Source organism: Pelodiscus sinensis, chromosome 4 (genome assembly GCF_049634645.1).
Source record: "Pelodiscus sinensis isolate JC-2024 chromosome 4, ASM4963464v1, whole genome shotgun sequence".
In the NCBI taxonomy this organism is placed as follows: Eukaryota; Metazoa; Chordata; order Testudines; family Trionychidae; genus Pelodiscus; species Pelodiscus sinensis.
This window is the reverse complement of record NC_134714.1, coordinates 31,866,538-31,890,089: the sequence shown is the minus strand read 5'-3', so window position 1 is coordinate 31,890,089 and position 23,552 is coordinate 31,866,538. Positions and strand designations below refer to the sequence as shown.

The 23,552-nt window shown below is 46.6% G+C and overlaps 1 protein-coding gene and 1 long non-coding RNA gene across 8 annotated transcripts in view; one reads left to right on the top strand and one right to left on the bottom strand.

Annotated features, from left to right (window-relative positions):
* RPS6KA5 (ribosomal protein S6 kinase A5) overlaps positions 1-23,552 on the bottom strand; it is a 205,041-nt gene that overhangs the window by 25,776 nt on the left and 155,713 nt on the right. For all 4 annotated transcript variants that reach the window (XM_075926718.1, XM_075926719.1, XM_075926720.1 and 1 more), the window contains 3 exons: positions 23,387-23,520; positions 16,743-16,836; positions 5,279-5,449 (listed from right to left, as the gene is read on the bottom strand). In XM_075926718.1, coding sequence (XP_075782833.1) covers positions 5,279-5,449; positions 16,743-16,836; positions 23,387-23,520 — 399 coding nt within the window. The remainder of the gene's footprint in view (positions 1-5,278; positions 5,450-16,742; positions 16,837-23,386; positions 23,521-23,552) is intronic.
* The window catches only part of LOC112545659 (uncharacterized), a 110,437-nt gene that overhangs the window by 53,679 nt on the left and 33,206 nt on the right, over positions 1-23,552 (top strand). The window contains exon 1 of one of the 4 annotated variants that reach the window (XR_012903330.1): positions 16,832-18,579. The exons of the other annotated variants lie outside the window; for them this stretch is intronic. This is a non-coding gene — a long non-coding RNA (uncharacterized LOC112545659). Of the gene's footprint in view, positions 1-16,831; positions 18,580-23,552 lie in introns of those variants that run through there. 4 annotated transcript variants of the gene reach the window in all.

The window sequence follows — 23,552 nt, the reverse complement described above, 5'->3', positions numbered from 1 at the left end:
GAGACCTGCGATGAGATCGAGAGTGACTGCGATGAGATGATTCAACATAGTCCAGTCTATAACGATGGGTATAGTGCTGGTCAGACCTTGCAGGGGACAAGCGTCTAGAAGATCTAGTACTGTCATACCTGACATAATATGTGCTTCTTGTTGAATGAGTTGGTGATCGTGAGCGTCTCGCAGGAGAAGGAGATCTAGAATATCTCTGGTGTGAACAGCTACGCTCTCTATCATAATAGTGACAAGATGAGAGACTGCGGTGATAATAACGCCTATGATCTCTTGCGTGGTGCATAGAAGCACAACGGTGAGGAGATGGTTCGTGATAAGACCTTGGCGAGGTACATCGGGAGATTCCCTGGGTATTTGATTTTTGAGTTGTTGCTGCAGGCTGTGCAGAGCCTGGAGAGTGAAGAGTTAAAGGCTGTGAAGCAGGCATCTGAGCAGGGGCACGCTGATCCCCTGCCGGTGCTGAGGACAGCTCCCTGTGAGGGGCCGTGATTAAAGGCACTTCAGCAGCCGGCACCGATAAAGCTGGTGCCGCTGCGTCTGTTTCTTTAAGAAGCTCCGGTGCCAGGTGAGGTTCCCGTGCCGGGGGCTGTCGTTCAGAAGTACCGGCCGGCTTGTTTACTGATGGAGCACGGGTTACCCTCGAACGGGAAGTACCCGGCTTGTCACCTGCGCTTACCCGCGATTGCGGAGCAGCTGGCAGGGAATGAGCAGGAGAGGCTTTCCTCTTTTTTGATGAGGGCATAGCCTCAGAAGGAGCCTTCCGCTTTTCAGCCGTGGGGTCCGAGGAAGAGGATCCTGAGGCAGTGGAAGGCATTAGAGCCTTATCAAACAGGATCTCTCTTAAACGACGTTCCCGCTCCTTGCGGGCTCTAGTCGTTAGGCTGGCACAGTGGGTGCACTTTTGGGGGATATGAGTCTCCCCAAGGCAGCGGATACAAGCCAAGTGCCCATCTTATACCGGCATTGGCTCAGCACAACCTGCACACTTTTTGAAACCGGGGGAGCCCGGCATTTTGATTTCTGGGGACTGAACGTTCCCGCCGGCTAAGTGCAGCCGCTTGTGCGTCCCCGGTTTCTTTGGGTTTGTCCTCTCTCTTACTTTCCTTCTCCTTATTCTCTTTTATTTTATTTATATATATATATTTTTTTAAAGTAACCAGAGCAGGCAACAGAAAAAAAAAACGCAAACACTGTAGGAAATAGCACTGCTCTTTCTCGGTTTCTTCTTTTCTTTTCTTTTTCTTTTTTTTTTTACCGCGCCTGCCAACGGGGCTAAACGCGCTTTATATTTTATAGTTTTTAAAATTATAAACTTTCCCCACAGCAAGCGACCGAAGGGAAGAAGGGGGAAACTCTGAGGAGAAAGGGGGGAAGCTCCGTCTGCGACCCAAGGCGGATAAGAAGAACTGGTAGGAGCCGGACCGCGCGCGGCAGATGAAAGGCGCGAAACGAGAGTGCACGCGCGTGGTCCGGCCACACAGCTCTGTAAAGCTCCGATTTGCGGTGCCGGGACCAGCCCGACACCAGAAGTGGAGCACCCACGGGGACTACCCGAAGAAGAACTATATTTTCTTCTCTGACTAGATGAAGGTAAGGAGAGAGAGAAAGCTCCATCTGTAACCGAGGACAGTTGAGAGGAACTGATGGGAGCCGGACCATGCGCATAAGGCAAAGGGCGTAAATGGCGCAAGACGCTGACCGCACATGTGCGGTCTGGCTGACTACAGCTATTGAAAGTCTCTGATCTGCAATGCTGGGATGAGCCTGACATCTACAGTGGAGCACCCACGGGGACACTACTTGAAGAAGAACCTTACGTACCTTGTAGATTTGTTATGGTTGCAGATGTTTAGACTAGGTCTGACCTCTCTGGATTGAAAACCTGAAAGTATCATGAATAAAACTTTGACCTCGGTGTTCTGGAGGAATCTCTTTCACTGCTCCCAAATGCAAAACCTGATAGAGGAAACTGATAGAGCAACAGTAGCTCATGAGACGGGCCCTGAAGAGGAACAGGTTCAGCAAGGAGAAGATATGGAGGGCAACTGGATAGCAGCCTAAACTAAAGTGCTAAGGACTCAGCTCTCTATAGTAATATAGCCTCAAACACTGAGAAAATGGCCTAACCTGCCTGTGATGGAGCGTGCCCGCCCCGCATGGGAAAGCGGGTCCGGGACGCGATGTACAGCCGGCAGCCTGGGGCGATCTTGCCCTGTCTGGGCTGTTTGGCCGCCGCGCGTCCGGCCCAGCCGAGAAATGGGATGCCCGGCATCAACAAGAAGTTGCCGGGGTATCAGGAACGTTGCCACGGCAACACCAAGTGGTGCAGACACGAGAGGTGGGGCAGACGGGGTCACGGCCCTGGCGGGGCTTTTAAAATGGCTCCCGCACTTGAGAGAGGGGAGGAGGAAGAGAGCCTCCTCCTCCACAGGTCCAGGCAGCAGGGACGAAAAAGAGGTTCGCAGACAAGGAACCACCCCTGTCCAATGGACTGAACGCACCTCCGGCCCGCAGGCTTGCAGTAAGGAAGCCGTCCGGGGCCTCGGCCGTGGGGTGGACCCGGGAAGGACGGGGAAGGTATCGGCCCAGGGCAGAACCTGGATGGACTGGCGAGTTGCGATCTTGAACCCCATCAGCCAGGCTGGGTCTCTCTGGATCCGAGCCCTTAGGGCCCTGGGCTGGGGCTAGTGAGTGGGGGTGGGCCCAGGCCCCCCTTCCCTTCATACCAAGGGTGCGGAAAATGAAGACGGGCCATGCAAAGAGAAATACACGGATTTAATTAACTACTCGTGGGAGTGACACGCGGGATACGTCACACTGCCCCTGAATGGAAGGAATGGGACATGACAAAGTTATGATGAGTATACCACTGCTCTGTACCAGCAAGTCAAAATGAGCACCTGACGGGGAGGGCACTAGAAGAAGGAGAATGTGCTGGCCAAATCCAAGACCAGCATGACTCCACCTTTGAGACTGATGCCCCTTCCTAGGGTAGTCCTGCTCTCTTGAGGGAGGGGGGGTTTGAGAGGCAGCTGAAAGGGGCATTGTGGCCAGTATTGTTGCTGCTGCTGCTGTCTGCCAGAATGGTTGCTCTGCATTGCCAGTGTATACACCCTCAAGGGGCACATCTGTTTTGTCAGGAAAAAATGCAGCTGACTATCAAAGGCCAAGTCCTCTATTAGTCCTGGAGGAATTCTGTGCATACATGCACAGAATTAATGTTTCTCAATTTTTTTTCCCTCTGCAGAAATATACTCTGCCACAGGTATTGCAGTTACTTCTTTTGTCCATCAGGGGGCTGCTGTAGCTCACAGGGCAGCCAGTTCAAGAGAGGGGTGGGGAGAGACTATGTTCCTCACAGCACTCTAAATGCTGAACCAGGTGAGGAGGCACAGGATATAGGGGAGAAATAGAGCAGGGACTATAGGGATAGACTGCCATTTGATTATGTGAGTCACATGGAAGGATGTACACAGAATCCCATAGTTCTACTCCCCAACTCCTTTCTATGTTCTCCAATCTCTCCACCCCAGCAACAACTCCATACTCACTCCACCCTTATTGTCCTATATGTGCTCTATGCTTTACAATGATCATCCCAATTACAACAAACCTCACAGTATTTTCTTTATAATATTAATATAGTTACTATCAAACTTTTCATTCTCAATAAATATACAGCAGGGTAGTCTGTATCTATAAAAACAACAAGGAGTCCTGTGGCACCTTAAAGACTAACAGATTTATTTGGGCATAAGATTTCATTTTTGATTACTCTCAAGAAGTCCTTCCAGGGTTGTTCAGCTTTTCTTTTTTAACGTTAACACAGAGTGGCGATGCAAAAACTGCAGTATGTCATCTTTGGCATAAGCTTTCAATGATCTCTTGCTCTTTCTGTAATTAAATCTTTCTGTTGATGTTCATGAAATTTCACAATCAAATTTCTGGATTGATTATAAGCTCCAAGTGGGAGGAAAGGACCACATGAATTTTTATCAATTTTCACCTCTTCTAGAAAGCTCAGATTTAACAAATCTGCAATTAAAATTTTTTACATACCAGACTGGATTTTCTCCTTTAGTATTTTCACACTAGGAGCTGGAAACACCTTTCTGAATGAGGTATTTTTTAAACCCTCCATTCCTCTCCCCCCTGCCTTTTTTTTTTTTTTCCTGAGAATCCATTCTCTGTGGTGCTCTGCTTTTTAGTATAGATTAATAGCTTTGGTGTAGTCGTGAGCGACCTGGCCCATCAGGCTATGTGTAGCCTGCAAGACATTTTGTTTTCCTGCCTCAATTATTAAAGTGATATGCACGTGAACTGAGGAGCACATTGATTTCACACTTTGACCGTGAGAGCTGTGCGCTACCTCTTCATCCAATTAAAGTGCTTCTACAGTTCAATCGGTACAGCCCATAAATTCTAGGTATGCAAGCACAGTTAGCAAAACTGCTGTATCCCAGGAAATCATCTTAGTTACGACAATCGTCAGCTCACTGAGACCGACTCACTAGTCTGGGTTGCCTATCGCTGTAGTGGGTTGATGGAGGCAGATTACTTTCTTACTCCCTCAGATCTCTGACTGCAGGCAGCCATTTTACTTTGGATGTCTGCTAATCCCACAGGCCCCTTTTTAACTATCAGACCCATTACCTTCTGCCCTATGTTATTTATCATATGAAAACTGTATTAAAGTAGAATAAAGATGAAGGTAAAACCTGCACAAGGATGTTGTAATTACATAAAAACCACACATTTCAAATACAGAAATTTACAGTGAAGTAAAACAAGATATAGAAATGTGAAGTAAACGCACTGAAACAAACTTAGTACCACTTTGTACCTATGTTGTGCAAAACCCCATATATTTATGATCAGAGCATAATAAAATGGTTAACAGACAAAATTAAATATTAAAAATAGATTTTTTTTCTCATCATGTGGAGTTGTTCTTGACATGGTGGAATTAAGATGGTTTATAAAATTAAAAATTAAGGTTTATAAAACAGTTATCTGAATTGAGTATTTTATTATTTTTACTACTGATTGCATAGCATAATGGAATAAACAAATAACATCAGATAGTAATTAAGTATGAAACTTTCATTTCCAAATAAAAATCAAAAAAGGCAATTAAAACACACAAATTACAGTACCTATTCTGTTAAATTAACTATGTCTCTTTGTGAAGGGATATGCCTCTTGTTAAAAGAATGTGAAAGTAAGGTATTAGACCAACAACAGATATAATCATGCCCCACTGTACCTCAGGTTTCAGATCTCTATGGACTACTCCTACATCATGCATATGGCTCACTGCTGAAACAAGTTTGCGCATGATGTAACTGGCTTCTGTCTCACTGAAGTGTTTCTTTTTCTGAATGCGTTCAAGCAATTCGCCTCCCTTCAGAAGTTCCATTACTAGAAATGTGTGAAGCTAGAGAACAAAAAACCAGTTTAATGTGGGACCTTAGAAAATTTAGATTATACACCAACACTTTGTAGATTTTAAATATTAATAATTAGATCTTAACTTTTTATGGTTTATTATTAAAATATTACACAACTGTGTTTATAAAAATACAAAAGCTATATAATTTAAAACAGAATGAGATGGAAATGTAGAATTTTTTAAACTGCAAAGCATAACAGCACGTTTTACAGGCAGTCCCCGGGTTACGTACAAGATAGGGACTGTAGGTTTGTACTTAAGTTGAATTTGTACTTAAGTTGAATTTGTACTTAAGTCGGAACTGGTGTCCAGATTCAGCCGCTGCTGAAACTGACCAGCGGCTGGCTATCAGCAGCTGATTCCAGGAAGCCCGGGGCAGAGCAACTCTGCCTCGGGCTTCCTGTAGTCAGCCGCTGGTCAGTTTCAGTAGCGGCTGACTTGGGGACGCCTGGGGCAGAGCAGCTCCTAGGCGCTACTGGACCAATCCAGCAGCACCCCAGCTGCTCTGCCCCAGGCGTCCTGATTCAGCCGCTGCTGAAACTGACCAGCAGCGGCTGAATCAGAATGCCTGGGGCAGAGCAGCTGGGGTGCTGCCGGGTTGGTCCAGTAGTGCCGAGGAGTGGCGCTGCGGGACCAACTGGCAGTGCCCCAGCTGCTCTACCACAGGCATCTGCGAGAAAAGCCTGGTCTGCTGGGGGGGGGCGCACTAGCTGCCCCCCCCCCCCCAGCAGACCATGGAGACGCGGGCGACGGGACCGAGACGTGCCGCGGTGCAGCCGCCCGGGTCCTCCGCCGCTTTGCTCCGCGTCTCCCTGGTCTGCTGGGCGGCGGGACCGCGGCGCGTCTGGGCGGTCCCACCGCCCGCGTCCTCCGGGGCGTGAAAAGCCCCGTTCATAAGTACGGATCTGACCTAAGTCGGATCCACGTAACTCGGGGACTGCCTGTACTCATAATTTCTTTGATTTGTTCTGCATCACAACACATTTGCCTTCCACCAGCAACATACTAACACTGCAATAGGTTCCGTCTTTCCAGAGGTCAGGATGAGTAAGGTTTCTGTTTATAATCCTGTTTCATGAATCTAAAATTATTAAGAACCAAATTCTACTCTTGGGGTGCCTCTACACTGAGGAAAAACAATACTAGTGTCCACCCTGCAAATGCATTATTTTGACAGAAAGTTGAAATAACAGACGGCTTATTCTGATGGCAGTAAGCCTCATTCCACGAGGAATAAGCCCTTTTCTGAAAAACTTTTTCAGAAAAGGGTGTGTAGATGCTCCATGGCTATGTAAAAATCACTCCTCACCAGGACCATTCTAAAGTTATTCCTCCCCAATGCCTCCTGTCCACATTAGAGGAACCTATCTCATCCTAATTTTGAGGCTTCCCTGTAGTGTGGATGCTCTATTTCGAAATAAGCTTTTCCAGGAGAGATCTTGCAGAAAAGCTTATTCCAAAAGAAGCTTGCAGTGCAGACTTACCCTTCGAGGTCACTGATGCTCACAGCTACCACTGATCTCAATGAGATTCAGTTATACACATCAGTGAGTAGAATCTAGCTCAAGGTGTGATGAAAATTGCCTGCTTCCACATCTGGGTGCATTTTTATCATTATGCATCAAGAATTAGTCAGACATCAAATTAATAGCAGAAAAAGTTCCTCATTCTTTTCACAACCTCCTAAAAGTTTAATTTCAAGTTTTAAATAGCCACTTAATTATACTTGAGATCCCATCTCCCGCACAGAAGCATACATGCCACTGCTGATACCATCACTAGACCCACAATATATCTTTAATATTCCCAAACAGTAGACTTTGTTACTTAAAAGTGAATGTTGTATATTTCCTTTAAGACAAAAAAATTTAAATCAATGAAGTCGCTGCTGAAGGCAAATATTAACATAAAGATCAATAATAATTCACACACCTTGTCATCCGAACATATCACCAATATAACCCAAGACTCCACAACTTCACAATAAACTCCTTTTTTCTTCCAACATGCAACCATTTGTAATACATGGAATCATGTTCAAATGCACATACTTAATTACAACTTCAATATGATTAACGCCTTAAAACAAATTTTGAGAAGTCTTTTTTGTACTTTTACTAAGTCTGAATTTGAAGTAAATTTCATGTTTGTTTGTGAGTGGAAAAAAATATAGAATTCTTTGTGGGAATTTCCTTATCTTTTTCAAAGCCTGTTAACCTTTAGCATCAGATTAGTGGGATATTGGGGAAGAGATAGCATTAAAGGGTGTTGAGGAAGGGGGCATTTTGAAGGAAGTGTATTTGGCAGATGGACATAAAGGAAGGAAAACTACCAAGAGACTAGAGAAGGCAGATGAGGTGGATGGGGCTGGGAACAGGAAAGAGAGGCATACTGCATGAAGAGACATAAGAGATGGGAGAGTCATCTGGAAATCTGAGACTGGTAATGGAAAATCAACTGGAGAGCAGTCAAGCTTGGTGATCTGGTAAAAAAAGAGAGGCTATGGGGATGTAAAAATGAGATCAGCGTGAAAAGTATAGCATTTACAAGAAAACAATGAACGGCATATGGTTATTGTGGGTGGTAGTAGGGCAGGAGACTCACAAACAGGAGGCCAGCAGGTCATTTTGGATCACGGTTTCCCTATGCTAAGGCAATCCTTCACAGAAATTGTAAAGATATAAAATAAATGGTGTTTACTCAGTTGGGAAATCCTTATTCTCTTTGCACAGGAATTCCCAGCATAGGGAAATACCACTCACTGTGGAGACTTTTTATATATGCTTTGCCTCTGTAAAATGGGGGAGAAGCATAGAAATCAGCACCTTCAAATAAGCAAAATGAACCATAGACTTGAGTAGATGTCTAAGGTAAGAAGGGGCTGATTAGGCAGCCAGCCTTGAAAGACACTGGTTATGAGTAGTGTCTGAAAAGGTCATTTCCACCCTGTCAACTGCTCTTGGTTCAGAGTGTCTGAGGGCTCTAGCTTTGTCTTAACCGGTCCTCTTCAATTCAATTATAATTAGAGCAGTTCATGAATTCTTAATTTATACGGAGTATATCATTCCTTAAACTACAAGGCTTTCAGACTCCTTTTGTCTCTTTATCACTTTCTCAGAAGCAGCATGGCATAGACTGTTGCTCCTCTGCGATCCAGGGCTTTTGACATCTACTTTTCCTCTCTTCTCCCACTTTGGTAGCTGGACTTATTTACTTCACTCCACTGTTGGTGTATGTGTCTATGTCTGGCAGTTCTGTTAGCTGTGCGGAGGGGGGTCATCAGCCTTACTGCCTATAAACAGGGAATACTTCCCTCTCCCTTCTGCCAATGCTGGATTTTGGATTGGTAAATCCTGCTACACAATCCTATCTGTCAACAACAGTTACCACGTGTATAATCTGAAACAAATGAGATAAGTGTGAAAAAGGTATGAAGGTAACAGAGATATTAGCTTTTCTCTGTCCCCTAACCATGGAATTAGGCAGTACTAGAAGGAGCAGTTCAGCACAGAGAACATACCCCATTAGTAAAGCTAAAAACCCTACTTGTCATCTTACTTTTTCTACAATTCTCTCCCCCCTCCTTGAACACTGTGGAAGGGACAAAGAAAAAGGAAAAAATATTCTCCTATTGATAAGTGGGATTTGCCAAAAAAGAAACATGGCCTGACAAATATTAGTGAGGCCAGTTGGAGTCAGATTCCCAAGGAAGAACCTTATTAGATTTGTAGTAGTCACCACTAATTAGTAAAAATAAAAACAAAATTCAGAAAAAACAGTGAAATGGTATTTGAAATTTCAGAATTTGTTAAAAATGGACCAGCAAAAGCCTAGGGATGCTGATAGCACCTTGCCCTAAAAAGCTAATTTAAAAAGATTTTTTCACTTGAGAACTCAAAAAAGGACATTGAAAATGAATTCTGATTATATTTTAGTACATACAAATAAACAGTGAAAATATAAATCTCCCCCATCCTTAAAGATTGTGGAGCAGAATCTTAGGGTACATCTACATTTGCTCCCTAGTTCGGACTGGGGATGCAAATGCAGATGAGCGAAGAAGCTAATAAAGCCAGGATTTAAATATCCCGCACTCCATTAGCATGATCTCGCTGGTGCGCTAGTTTGAATCACAGCTGATTCGAACCAGGAAGTGCGCACCGGGACACGTTAGTTCGAACCAAAGCCCTTGGTTTGAACTAACATTACTCCTCTTTTTCTGAAGGGGAAAAAAAAAAAAAGAGGAGTAACGTTAGTTCGAACCAAGGGCTTTGGTTTAAACTAACGCGTCCTGGTGCGCACTTCCTGGTTTGAATCAGCTGTTATTCGAACTAGCGGGCCGGCAAGATCATGCTAATGGAGCACGGGATATTTAAATCCCGGCTTCATTAGCTACTTCATTTGTCTGTATTTGCATTCCTACTCCAAACTAGGGAGCAAATGTAGACGTACCCTTAATTTTTGTATTGCATATGCCTACCAGCTGTTCCCTCAGTTAGACAGTTACATAAGGGACAAAGGGGACATTTTAGGAGGGACCTTGGCGCCTGTCTGGGGCGAAGAGGACCTCAGCTTCATTACACCTGATCTGCTGAGGAGCTTACACCAGCAGAGGTTAGAGTAGGCCCCAAGCTCCTCTGGTTTCCCTGAGGGAAAAGGAAGTTACTCACTTCGTGCAGTAACGATCGTTCTTCGAGGTGTGTCCCCGTGGGTGCTCCACTTCTGGTGTCGGGCTGGTCCCGGCGCCGCAAATCAGAGCTTTACAGAGCTGTGTGTGTGTGTGGTCGGGCAGCGCGCGTGCACTCTCGTTTCGCGCCTTTCATCTACCGCGCGCTGCCCGGCTCCCGCCAGTTCATCTCACCGCCTATCTGAAAGACAGAAAGACAAGATTCCGAAGCAGGGAGGAGGGCGGGTCGTGGAGCACCCACGGGGACACACCTCGAAGAACGATCGTTACTGCACGAAGTGAGTAACTTCCTTTTCTTCTTCGGGTAGTCCCCGTGGGTGCTCCACTTCTGGTGACTCCGAAGCAGTAATCTCGGCTAAACGTGTGTTTCGGAATCGGTATTCTGAGCAGCAGGCAACACTGCCAAGGCTACTGCTGAGTCAGAGGCGAAGTGCTGAACAATTGCATAATGTCTTGAGAAGGTAGAATTTGAAGACCAAGTCGCAGCACGGCAGATGTCACGAAGAGGGACACCTTTCACGAAAGCTGTAGACGCAGCAACTGCTCGTGTTGAGTGAGCTCTAGGTTGCGAGGTGAGAGACTTCTTACGAATAGTATAGCACGTCGTAATACAAGAGACAACCAGTTTGGAAATGCGCTGGGCGGATAAGAACTTGCCCCTAGAAGGCCCCGATGTTGAAATGAAGAGGCGGTCTGTCTTACCTAAAGCACGGGTTCTGTCTATATAGAAAGCCAGAGCTCTACGGACATCAAGCGTATGCAGGAGAGCGTCTCGCTGAGATGCATGCGGTTTTGGGTAGAAACATGGCAGAACGATTGGTTCGTTTATGTGAAATTCCGTACAGACTTTAGGTAGAAAGGCTGGATGAGACCTCAGTATCACTGATTCCGGGTTGAAGACTGTATAGGGAGGTGTTGACATTAGTGCGGATAACTCGCTCACCCTGCGTGCTGATGTTATGGCCAGAAGAAAGAGTACCTTCATTGTAAGCATCGGTAGTGGTACCGTGGCCAACGGTTCAAACGGTGGCCTAGTGAGGACATCAAGTACCAGGTCAAGACTCCATGCAGGTGGCGGAGGCCTCCGTGGTGGGTTGAGGTTAGCCAATCCTCTGAGAAATCTAGCCATCATGGGGTGAGAAAAAACTGACTTGCCTTCAACGGGGTAGTGAAAGGCAGCTATCGCCGCTATATGGACCTTAAGTGATGAAATGGCTAGTCCGGTTGCCTGCAGCTGGAGGACATAGTCCAATAATACATGCATCGGCGAAAGCAAGGGATCCAGGAGTTTAGGAGCACACCATCGTACAAATCTGGACCACTTTGACAGGTAAGTTTTCCTGGTGGAATCTCTCCTGCTGTGCAGGAGAACACGCTTCACCTGGTCCGAACAAAGATTCTCGGACTCGCTGAACCATGTACCATCCATGCAGTGAGGTGCAGAGTATCCAGCTTTGGGTGACGCAGGGAGCCTCTCTGTTCTGTCAGCAAGTCCGGTAGGCAAGGTAGTCGGCGCGGTGCTCGTACAGAGAGCTGCCGAAGGGTCGAGTACCATGGCTGCCTGGGCCATGCTGGGGCTATAAGTATCACTCGGGCCCTGTCCATCACAATCTTCTCGAGTACTCTGGGAATGAGTACAACAGGGGGGAATGCATACAAGAGTGATGTGCCCCAGTGAAGGAGGAATGCGTCTCCCAGAGAGTGAGGTCCCACTCCCGCTCTGGAACAGTAAGCTGTGCATTTCGCGTTGGCATGTGTTGCGAAGAGATCTATCACCGGAAACCCCCACTGATGGAAGAGAGTTAAGATGACATCTGTGCGGATCACCCACTCGTGGTCCTGGGGGAAATACCTGCTCAGTGCATCCGCTGTGGTATTGCTCACACCCGGTAAGTATGACGCGACTATAGAGATGTTGTTTCGAATGCACCATTTCCAGAGGCGGATCGCCTCTGCGCAAAGTGAACGGGATCGGGCACCCCCCTGTCTGTTTATGTAGTACATTGCCACTACATTGTCCGTGAGAATTCTGGTGACAGTACCTCTCATGTATACCTTGAAGTGTTTGCAGGCATGAAACACGGCCCGAAGCTCGAGAAGATTGATATGGAGCATCATCTCCATCGTGGACCAACGACCCTGAACTGTTTTTGTGCCCATGTGGGCACCCCAGCCGATGAGAGAAGCGTCTGTGGTTATCTCTCGTGACGGTTGTGGTGCATGGAAGGGGACTCCTGACAGCATGTTCTTGTGATTCGTCCACCATACTAGGGAGTCCTTGACATGTACTGGAAGTACCACAGTCTTGCGGATGCTGTGGTCCGTAGGCTTGTAAACCGTGCTTAGCCAATGCTGCAGACACCTGAGGTGTAGTCTTGAATGGCGCACTATGATTGTTGTGGAAGCCATATGTCCCAGAAGCTGTAGACACACGCGTACCGGGAGCATTGGAGCTTGCAAGACTGTTTTTATCAGGTCTTGCATTACTTGAAAACGCTCGAGTGGAAGGTGGACTCTTTCCGACTGGGAGTCGAGACGCGCTCCTATGAAGTTTAAAATCTGTGTTGGTAGTGGGCGTGATTTTTGAGTGTTCACGATAAGGCCGAGGGAGTCGAACAACTCCTGAGTTGCGACTACCATGTGCTGAGCCTCTAACTGGGTGCGTGCCTTGATGAGGCAATCGTCGAGGTAGGGGAAGATAACGACTCCTATCCTTCGAAGATGGGCACCCACTACCGCTAGTGTCTTGGAGAACACCCTTGGGGCCGAAATGAGGCCGAAAGGCAGGACCCTGTATTGAAAATGATCGTCGCCCACTACGAATCTGAGAAAACGCCTGTGCGCTATGTGAATCGTTACATGGAAATATGCGTCTTGCAAATCCAGGACTGCGAACCAATCTCCTTTGTTTAGTGCTGGCATGATTTTGGCCAGGGTGGTCATTTTGAAGCGCTGCTTTCGGATAAAACGGTTGAGACCCCTCAGATCGAGGATGGGTCTCCACCCCCCGGACTTTTTGGGAACCAGGAAATACCTGGAGTAGAACCCTTTGCCTCGAAATTCGTCGGGTATTCTCTCTATGGCTCCAATCTCGAGTAGGTGAAGAACCTCTTCTCGAAGAGCGGCCCCATGAGACGGGTCCCTGAGAAGGGATGGGGTGGGAGGAGTGGTAGGAGGATTGATGCGAACGGGATTGTCAGGCCCGATGATATGACCTCTAGGACCCATCGGTCCGAGGTAATGGTGGCCCATTGATGAAGAAATGGCCTCAGGCGGTGGTGGAATAAGGTGGTGGTGGTGATTGCAGGCTTTAGAGTGTTGACCGGTGGAGATATGTTCGCGTCCTCTGCACGGGAGTCAAACCTGCTGCTTCTGGGAAGGCCGAGCAGCAGAGCGGTTCTGTTGTTGACGTTTGCGCTGAGGGCGCTGTCTGAATCTAGGCTGGTCGGATCCACGCTGCTGTTGCTGCTGCTGCTGCTGCTGCTTATAGGGGAAAAAATCATATCTCCTCTGGAAGGGGTAGTATCGTCTGCGTTTAAAAGGTGACGTGTACATCCCCAGAGAACGGAGGGTCATACGAGAGTCCTTGCCAGAATGGAGGATCTCATCGGTAGTAGAAGCAAACAACTTCTGGCAATCAAAGGGTAAATCTTCCACTTTGGAGTTCAACTCCTTAGGGGCTCCCGCTGACAATAGCCAGGAAGCTCTCCTCATCGCAATGCCTGTTGCCATCGCTCGAGCGGCTGTGTCGGCAATGTCCGCGGCTATCTGAAGGGCTGTCCTACATGCGGTGAAACCTTCCTGGACAACCGATCTAAGGAGAGACTTCTTACTGTCAGGGAGGTGCTGCATAAGTTCCGGTAACTTAGAGTAATTATCAAAGTTATGGTTCGATAGCAGAGCAGCATAATTGGCGACCCTCAGTAGCAAGGTTGAGGAGGAGTAAACTTTCCGACCAAAGTGGTCCAATTTCTTTGTGTCCCTATCCGGTAGGGAATTCTTAAATTGGGGCATTTTGTTCTTGTGACGAACCGCATCCACTATCAGGGAATTCGGCTGGGGGTGATTGAAAAGAAAATCCAGACCTTTGGATGAGACAAAATACTTCTTATCAATTTTCTTATTAGTGGGCGGTATCGACGTTGGCGTCTGCCAGATATCCTGTGCCACTTCTAAGATGGCTTCATCTACCAGGAGTGCAATCTTTCTCTGTTGTTTAGGGTGCAGATTCTTAAACAACTTATGCTGTTTAGCTTGAGATTCAGTGAGCTGCACTTCCTGGGATTGCGCCACACGTTTAAACAGGTCTTGGAATTCCCTAAGATCGTCCGGTGGTGACTTCTCGCTCATAGACAACGGTTCATCCCTAGAGGGCTGTGGTGAACTGGTATTAGGGGACATATCCGGATCAGCTTCCGAGAGTTGCCCTTCCTCTAGGTCTGACATTCGTGAACAATGCGTGGGGGAACGAGAAGATACAGGGCGTCGTAGCGGAGAACGTTTGGAGATCTCCGAGCGGCCAGAGCGTGGACTAACTGACCTACAGGAACATGGAGACCTGCGATGAGATCGAGAGTGACTGCGATGAGATGATTCAATATAGTCCGGTCTATAACGATGGGTATAGTGCCGGCCAGACCTTGCAGGGGACAAGCGTCTAGAAGATCTAGTGCTGTCATACCTGACGTAATATGCACTTCTAGATGAATGAGTTGGTGATCGTGAGCGTCTCGCAGGAGAAGGAGATCTGGAATATCTCTGGTGTGAACAGCTACGCTCTCTATCATAATAGTGACGAGATGAGAGACTGCGGTGGTAATAACGCCCATGGTCTCTTGCGTGGTGCGTAGAGGCACAACGGTAAGGGGATGGCTCGTGGTGAGACCTTGGCGAGGTACTCTGAGAGATTCCCTGGGCATTTGATCTTTGTGTTGATGCTGCTGGCTGTGTAGAGCCTGGAGAGTGAAGGGTTAAGGGCTGTGAAGCAGACATCTGAGTATGGGCACGCTGATCCCCTGCCGGTGCTGAGGACAGCTCCCTGTGGGGGGCCGTGGTTAAAAGCCCTTCAGCAGCCGGCACCGATACAACTGGAGCCGCTGCGTCTGTCTCTTTAAGAAGCCCCGGTGCCGGGTGAGGATCCCGAGCAGGGGGCTGACGAGACTCTGAAGTGCCGGCCGGCTTATTCACTGACGGAGCACGGGTTACCCTCGAACGAGAAGTGCCCGGCTTGTCACCTGCGCTTGCCCGCGACTGCGGAGCAGCTGGCAGGGAGTGAGCAGGAGAGGCTTTCCTCTTTTTTGATGAGGACAAAGCCTCAGAAGGAGCCTTCCGCTTATCAGTGGTGGGGTCCGAGGCAGAGGATCCTGAGGCAGTGGAAGGCATGAGAGCCTTATCAAACAGGATCTCCTTCAGGCGACGTTCCCGCTCCTTGCGGGCTCTAGTCGTTAGGCTGGCACAGTGGGAGCACTTCTGGGGGATGTGAGTCTCCCCAAGGCAGCGAATGCAAGCCGAGTGACCATCTGACACCGGCATTGGTTCAGCACAGCCTTCACATTTTTTGAAGCCGGGGGAGCCCGGCATTTTGAATTGTGGGGACTGAACGTTACCGCCGGCTAAGTGCAGCCGCTTGTATGCGTCCCCAGCTTCTCTGAGTTAGTTTCCTTCTGTTTACTTTATCTAAATTTTATTTCCTTTGTCTTTTTTTTTTTTTTTTTTTTTTGGTAACCGGAGCAGGCAACAGAAAAAAACGCCAACACTATATATGTAGCACTGCTCTTACTCGGTTTTTTCTTTCTCTTTTCCTTTTTTTTTTTTTTTTTTTTTAAACCGCGTCTGCCAACGGGGCTAGACGCGCTATGTATTTTAACATTTAAAACTATGAAATTTCCCCACGGCAAGCAGCCGAAGGGAAGAACGGGGAAATTTGAAGAGAAAGTGGGGAAGCTCCGTCTGCGACCCAAGGCGGATGAGAAGAACTGGCGGGAGCCGGGCAGCGCGCGGTAGATGAAAGGCGCGAAACGAGAGTTTACGCGCGCTGCCCGACCACACACACACACAGCTCTGTAAAGCTCCGATTTGCGGCGCCGGGACCAGCCCGACACCAGAAGTGGAGCACCCACGGGGACTACCCGAAGAAGAACCATTGTTCACTACATCTGAGCCATGCTTAGGAACAATGGATAATTGAAGTTCTGTAACTAAACAAAACTGACGCACATGCTAGTATTTTTTTTATAAAGGAACTGCTTTTAAATTTGGTAGTTTATGAAATTATTTGGGATGTCTCATTTAAAAACAACCAAAATTATGAAATAATCTTTGGTACCTATGTAGCACCATTCATTCAAGGATTTCCAAGCATATTACAAATATCATTTAAGCTTCATACCACTGAGGGAAGGTGGAATACCTGATTCCTACAAATATATTTTTGTTTTATATAAATAAAAGTATAATCTCATTTGGCTTTAATGCTTTTGCTACAATTACTTGGAAAAAGCTACCTGCACAAAGTACCAATAAGCGTTATGCCAACAGTTATACACAACAAAATGTGTTTGGAAAATGCTTATTATAGTTTCTTCAGAATACCTGATCATGATAAACTTCATGCAACTTCACTACATTAGGGTGTCCTTCACAGAGTTTCAAAGCTGTTATTTCCCTCTGGGTGTTGGCTTCCATTCTGGAAAATTACCAAATGTAATTGAATAAATTTCAAAGTCAAAATTTTACATCTAAACTCTTCCTAATTCAAATTTTGGAATATTAGAACAGTTACTATTTTGTTATATGTAATTAGAAATCAGCACCTTCAAACAAGCAAACTGAACTAACCAACTGAGCCCTGAAAAATATTATAAATACATAAAACAAATATATGATTCAGTCATGTCTTGGCATATTAAGAATAAAAACTTTGCTAGATTACTTTCTATCTTGAGACTGCCCTTTTGCCTAGTACAAGACATTTGATGGCACCACAGTTTTTACAAACACCATAAGACAGTGGTCAGCAACTTATGGCTTGACTTACTAGGAAGCCAGATATGACTCTTCTGTAGCGCCAACTCAGCCCCCCGCAGCAGGGAGCCAGCGCTGGTGCTACAGCCTTATGGCCCCCCGCAAGATTGGAACGCCAGCACCGGCTTATTGTAGGGAAAGGGGGCGAGGGGAGAAAGCCCTGAGCCTCCCTGCCAGATCCAGGGAACAAGCATGGCTCCATGCTCTGCCCTTTTCCTTCCGCTGGCATGCGGGGAACAAGTGGAACCAAAAATGGCTCTGCATGCGCTGCCTTTTTCCTTCCCCCAGGATACTTGACCAGCAAATCCTTCCTAGAGGCTTCCTTACAGTGAATGGGAGTAGCAGGAGGCCACGTTACATGGTGCCTGTGACATGGCGTGAAAGTGTCCCCCCCTCATTCACACACCCCGCCGGCCAGACACCCTGCCCCCAGCCCACTTCTGCCTCCTAGCCAGACACCCTGCCCCCGGTCAGATACCCAGCCCCAACCCACTCCTGCCCAGACAGCCTGCCCCAGCCCACTCCCTTGCCTTGTCCCCTTCTCCTAGCTAGACACCCTACTCCCAGCCTGCTCCTGAACCCTACCTCCCACTCAGATCTCTCACCCTCACCACCTCCTACACTCCACTTTTAGCCCAGATTCTTCACCCCCATCTCTATCCCATTCACTGGCAACTCTGTCCCACACACTTAATCCCTCTTTTTGGCCCCACCCAAGAGCCTGGGGGACCCACAAAATCCACTAACCCTGGAACCCCAGAAGAGTAAATCTGGCCTGAGGTCTTGAACTTCAGTCCTCCCAGCCTCTCCCCCCACCATAGGGCTGGAGCACCGGGGAGTGAGGTGTTTCAGTTGGAGGCCACATCAGTGAGGGTTAGGGTTTTTTGGAATTTTTTTCAACTAATTTTCCTATGGGCCAGTGGTCCCCAACCCAAAACAGGTTCCCCACTGCTGCCATAAAGAAAGACAATACCAAAACCTTTTATGTTTAATGTAATATTTTACTTTATTTAAAAATGAAGCCTGGCCAATTGGGGCCCAGCATTGTAACACTTCTGCACCCCCCCCACCAACCCTGAGCCCATCATACACCTGAACCGCCTGCCTTGAGCCCCTCATGCCCCCACATCACCTGCACATCCCCAGTCCCCTGCCATAACTCGCCTGCACGCCCTCATGCCCCAACCTTGTGCCCTGAATGTATCATACACCCAAATCCCCTGCCCTGAACCCCTCAACCACACCAACCCAGACTCTTGAACCCCCACATCCCCAAACACCTGTCATAAAATTCACAGAAGACAGCCTGAGTGTCTGTATGAAGCGGGATTTGACCAGTTATGATGTAAACTTCAAAGAAATCTGTGAAAAGATGCAGCAGCAGAAGTCCCATTAAATAAAGTCTGTGAGTACAATGTTTAATTTATGCTATTATTAATAATGTCAATTATCAATAATATTAACTTGTATATTTTCAGTCATGCAAATAGGCATTCTTATATGGCTCTTTGTTGACCACTTGTTCTGAATTTTGATATAGTTTGCCTCTTTGGTTTGAAAAGATTGCCGACCCCCGTCCTAAGCAATTCAAACATGCCCATTAGTCTGGAAACACTGGCACTATCTGTTCCATCCTCATGTCAAAGACTTACTTCCAAGGTTGGTATAGAAATACGAAATCCATATTGGATAAAATAATTTTAAATAATAGCACCATGCTCAACTATATTAATGATACACATGGACTCTGAAAAAAATCATTACAAATATTACAGGTGAAGTAGATTAATTTGAAGGGGGAAAAGAGGCTGTATTACTAACCTTGTGTGATAACTGAAGGTCTTTAAGATGTGTATTTCTGAGGGAGCTCAATTTCAGATATTGGTGCATCTTGGCACAGTTAATTTGAGTTTTTTTTATAGCAGTGTCTGACACGGATGGGCATGTGCAGTAATCGTATAGTAGTACTTCTGGCACCTCATCTAGTGCAGTCTGACCCTCTCACCCACAGTCCTTATCTACTGTAGTGCAAACTCCAAAGTAGAGGGGAGGAGAGTAGATAGTGGAGCACCTTAGAGACACACATATAAATAATCTGTTATTGCACAAGGTGAGTAACCTTTTCTTTGAGTAATGTCCCTGTGGGTGCTCCAGATCAGGTGGTTGAAGAGTAGTGCCCCACTGAGGACAGAAGGGGGTTTGGAAACATTTACACAGTTGAGATCCAACGACCAAGAAGGTGGTTCTGCAACACTCTGTGGAGAGCGAAGGACATGACAAGGCACTGAAGACACCATGGCCATCCACTGCAGCCTAGGAAGTCTCCAGCTGTGATGACTTTTCGTACCACTGGAACCAGGCTTCTTAGGCCAAGAGAGTGGAACTGCCCCTGTGCAATGGCTTTTCCACTTCAAATATTTTCCTGCACAGGTTCTTTGCTCACTCGTCTCTTTCAGTTTACAAAAAATTACTTCAAAGTCCTGAAGCAATGGGGGGAGGTGACCACTGGGAGCTGTAGTCCCAAACCTGCATGTAGGCAGCCTGTCGACTTTGGTCACTCGACTCTGATCCCGGGACAACGGAGGAGTTTGGCAACATCCCAGGCAACTGAGCAGGCCTTTTAAGGAGTAGCACTATTCACCCTCAAATGAGGGAGGGGACTAGAAAAGGTGTCCTAAAAATTGCTTGTCCCAACCAAACTGGCCAGCATACCATGGCTGGCAGTTTTACCCTCACAGTGGTTGAAAAACAGTGAAAAGAAAGATGATATTTGGAGCATGGAACGTTCGCACCCTCTTGGACAGGGACAATACTATGAGGCCTGAGAGAAGAACGGCCCTCATAATAAGAGTACTGGCACACTATAACATTGACATAGCCGCCTTGAGCGAGACCAGACCTGCAGAGAAAGGATCCATCTGCAAACCGAAAGGAGGTTACATCTTCTTCTGGAAAGGCAGGCCAGAAACAAAGCCAGAATCTACAGAGTGAGACTTATCATTAAGACATCACTTCTGCGCCAGCTTCCTAACCTACCCACTTGCATCAGTGAGCATCTGATCAAGTTCTGCTTCCCCCTCAATCCCTTTCATCACGTCACAGTCATCAGCGCTTACACCCCCACTCTGACCAGCAGCGATGAAGCAAAAGAGTTTCTACGAGGACCTTGATCTTCTTGCAAAAGCAACTCCTAGTGACAAGCTTCGCCTGTTGGATGACTTCAATGCCAGAGTCAGCAAGGACTGTAGGAACTGGAAAGAGGTGCTGGGGCATCACGGCATTGGTAATATGAATGCCAATGGCCTCCTCTTGCTGAGCTTGCGTGCAGAAAATGATCTGACGATTACCAACACTCTCTTCAGGCAGGCCGATAAATACAAGACCACATGGATGCACCCGAAATCAAAACAGTGGCATCTTATTGACTATGTCATCAGTTGCAGGCGGGACATGCATGATGTTAAGACTACTAGGGCCATGCGGGGAGCTGAGCGCTGGACTGATCATAGACTCGTCAGATCTGTCCTTATGCTGCACGTCACACCACTGTATCGCAAGAAGCCCAAGGCTGTCAGACCTTTCTTCAACATCGGGAAGCTGCAGCATATTGGTCATCGTGAGCAATTTGCAGCCTGCCTTGATGACGTGCTGACGTCCCATTGACCCTTGACTGGAGACCCAACACAAAAATGGAACCAGTTCAAAACCCTGGTGACAGAGTCAGCTAAGTTGACACTAGGACTGAAAAAGAGAGTTCACCAATGACAAGACCATCATGAAGATCTTAGAGGAAAAATAGAACACACTTTTGGTATGGCAAAATGACCAGTTCTCAATCTCCAAACATGACCATTTCAAGCACCTTCAGAGTCAGGCGCAGACAGCACTTCGCAAAATGCAAGATGAGTGATGGGAGAGAAAAGGTGATGAAGTCCAACATTATGCTGATACCAAGAACTCCAAGATTTTCTTCAATGCTATCAAAGTTGTATATGGACCTTCAAAGCCAAGTACAGTACTACTCCTGTCTGCAGATGGCATGATCCTCCTGAGGGAGAAGACCAGCATCAATGATAGTTGGAGAGAGTACTTCAGCAACCTTCTCAATAGGCGCTCCATTGTCGACCTTGTGACCTTAGATCAGATTCCTCAGAAACCCATGATAGACAGTCTTGACCTGCCCCCTACAATGGATGAGGTCAAAAAGGCAATCAGCCAGACTAGCTCTGGCAAAGCCCCTGGGATAGATGGTATTCCTGCAGAAATTTTCAAGGCAGCAGGACCAGTGTCATTCAAAGCCTTTCACAGCATTTTGACCAGCATCTAGGAAAAAGACAACATACCCAAAGACTTTAGGGATGCCACAATCATCTCGCTCTTTAAGAACAAGGGCAATAAAGATGATTGTGGAAATTACCAGGGCATCACCCTTCTCTCTACTGCTGGGAAGATCTTGGCTTGAGTCATCCTTAACTGTCTGATCACCAGCATCTTAGAAGAGAACCTACTAGAGTCTGGTTTCCTTCCAAACTACAGTGTGGTTTCCGTCCAGGCCACAGCACCATTGAGATGATCTTCGCTGTTCATCAGGTTCAGAAAAAGTGCATAGAGCAGAACTTGGCTCTATACACCATCTTTATAGACCTGACCAAGGCATTTGACACTGTCAACAGAGAAGCCCTGTGGATTATCCTGCTAAAATTTGGCTGCCCGAGAAGATCTGTCAACCTTATATGCCTGTTCCATTATGACATGATTGGCTTCGTTTTTTCGAATGGCGAGTTTTCAGATCCATTTGAGATATCCAATGGCATGAAGCAAGGGTGTGTGCTGGCCCCAGTGCTATTCAAACTCTTTTTTATGTGTCCCCTCAGCCACGCAGTCAGGGACCTGGACCATGGAGTCTACATAAAGTACACGCTTGATGGGTCATTTTTCGTCCTTTGTCGTTTGAACGCTAGAACAAAAATGCTTGAGAGGCACATTCTTGAAGCCCTTTTTGCTGACGACTGTGCACTTATGGCACATGAGGAATCTGATCTCCAGCATATCGTCAACAAGTTTGCTGAAGCCACTCGCCTCTTTGGTTTGACCACCAGCCGAAGAAAGGCCGAGGTATTGTTTCAGCCTGCTCCAGGATCTGCTGCTCTCCCCGCTTCAAATTCTATTGAAGGAACAGAGTTAAAAACAGTGGACAAGTTTAAGTATCTCAGCAGTGTGATAGCCAATGATGGCTCCCTTGACAAAGAAATCAATGCCAGGATCTGGCCAGTGGACTAAAATGAGCACTTGAGGCTGGTAATTATGTCCCATCCATAGAGCTGTGTGTATGAATTGGTGGTGGATAATTATAGTATCTAGAGACAGTAAATAAATTCTGCATTCACAATAAATGTGGCAAATTGCCAATCTTCCAAACAAGATTCTACTAGTTCTATTTCTCAAAGGGCACGTCTAGACTACATGGCTCCGTCGACAGAGCCATGTAGATTAGGGTTGTAGGCAAAGGGAAATGAAGCGTCGATTTAAATAATCGCCACTTCATTTAAATTAAAATGGACTGCCGCACTGTGCTGATCAGCTGTTTGGTGGCATAGCACTGTAGTCTGGTCATTCCGTTGTCGACATCAAAGGCATTTGTCGACCTCCCTGTTATGCCTCGCGGGATGAGGTTTACCAGGGAGGTCGACAAATGCCTTTGATGTCAACTGCGGAGCATCCAGACTACAGCGCTGTGCCGCCAAACAGCTGATCGACACAGAGAGGCAGCCATTTTAATTTAAATGAAGCAGCGATTATTTAAATTGCCGCTTCAGTTCCCGAGTAAACAAATCTACATGGCTCTGTTGACGGAGCCATGTAGTCTAGACGTGCCCAAAGTGTAACTAAGCATAAAACAGTTTTTACTGTAGTCTGCTAGGAGAGGAACATAATGGGGACACAGAACAACTGGGAACAAATTTGCACAAAAAAGTATAAAAGAGATTTGTTTCCTCTTTATCTCATTCCTCAAGAAGCACAATTAGCCCCAAGTTCCAAAAACTTTCAATTAAAAAAGTTCATATTACTGTATGAATTTTGAATTCTTTTCTTTTGAATTCTCAAAAGAAAAGTGATGTTTTAAATCAACTTTTTTTCTACATGCAAAATTCAGTGAGCATTATTCTAGTTCATTGCTGATACTAAGCAAAACAAGTTTTTAGTAAATATACCTTTTACTAATTATTTTTACTGCATATTCTTGGCTTGTTTTCTTGTGTGAACACTTTCGACAGATGGAAAAACTTCCTTCTCCCAGTGGTTTCTCTTTCAGATCCAGTTCATAGTGATGATAAAATGGAGAGTCCTGTTATGAAATTGACTGTATTGAGTTCTCTG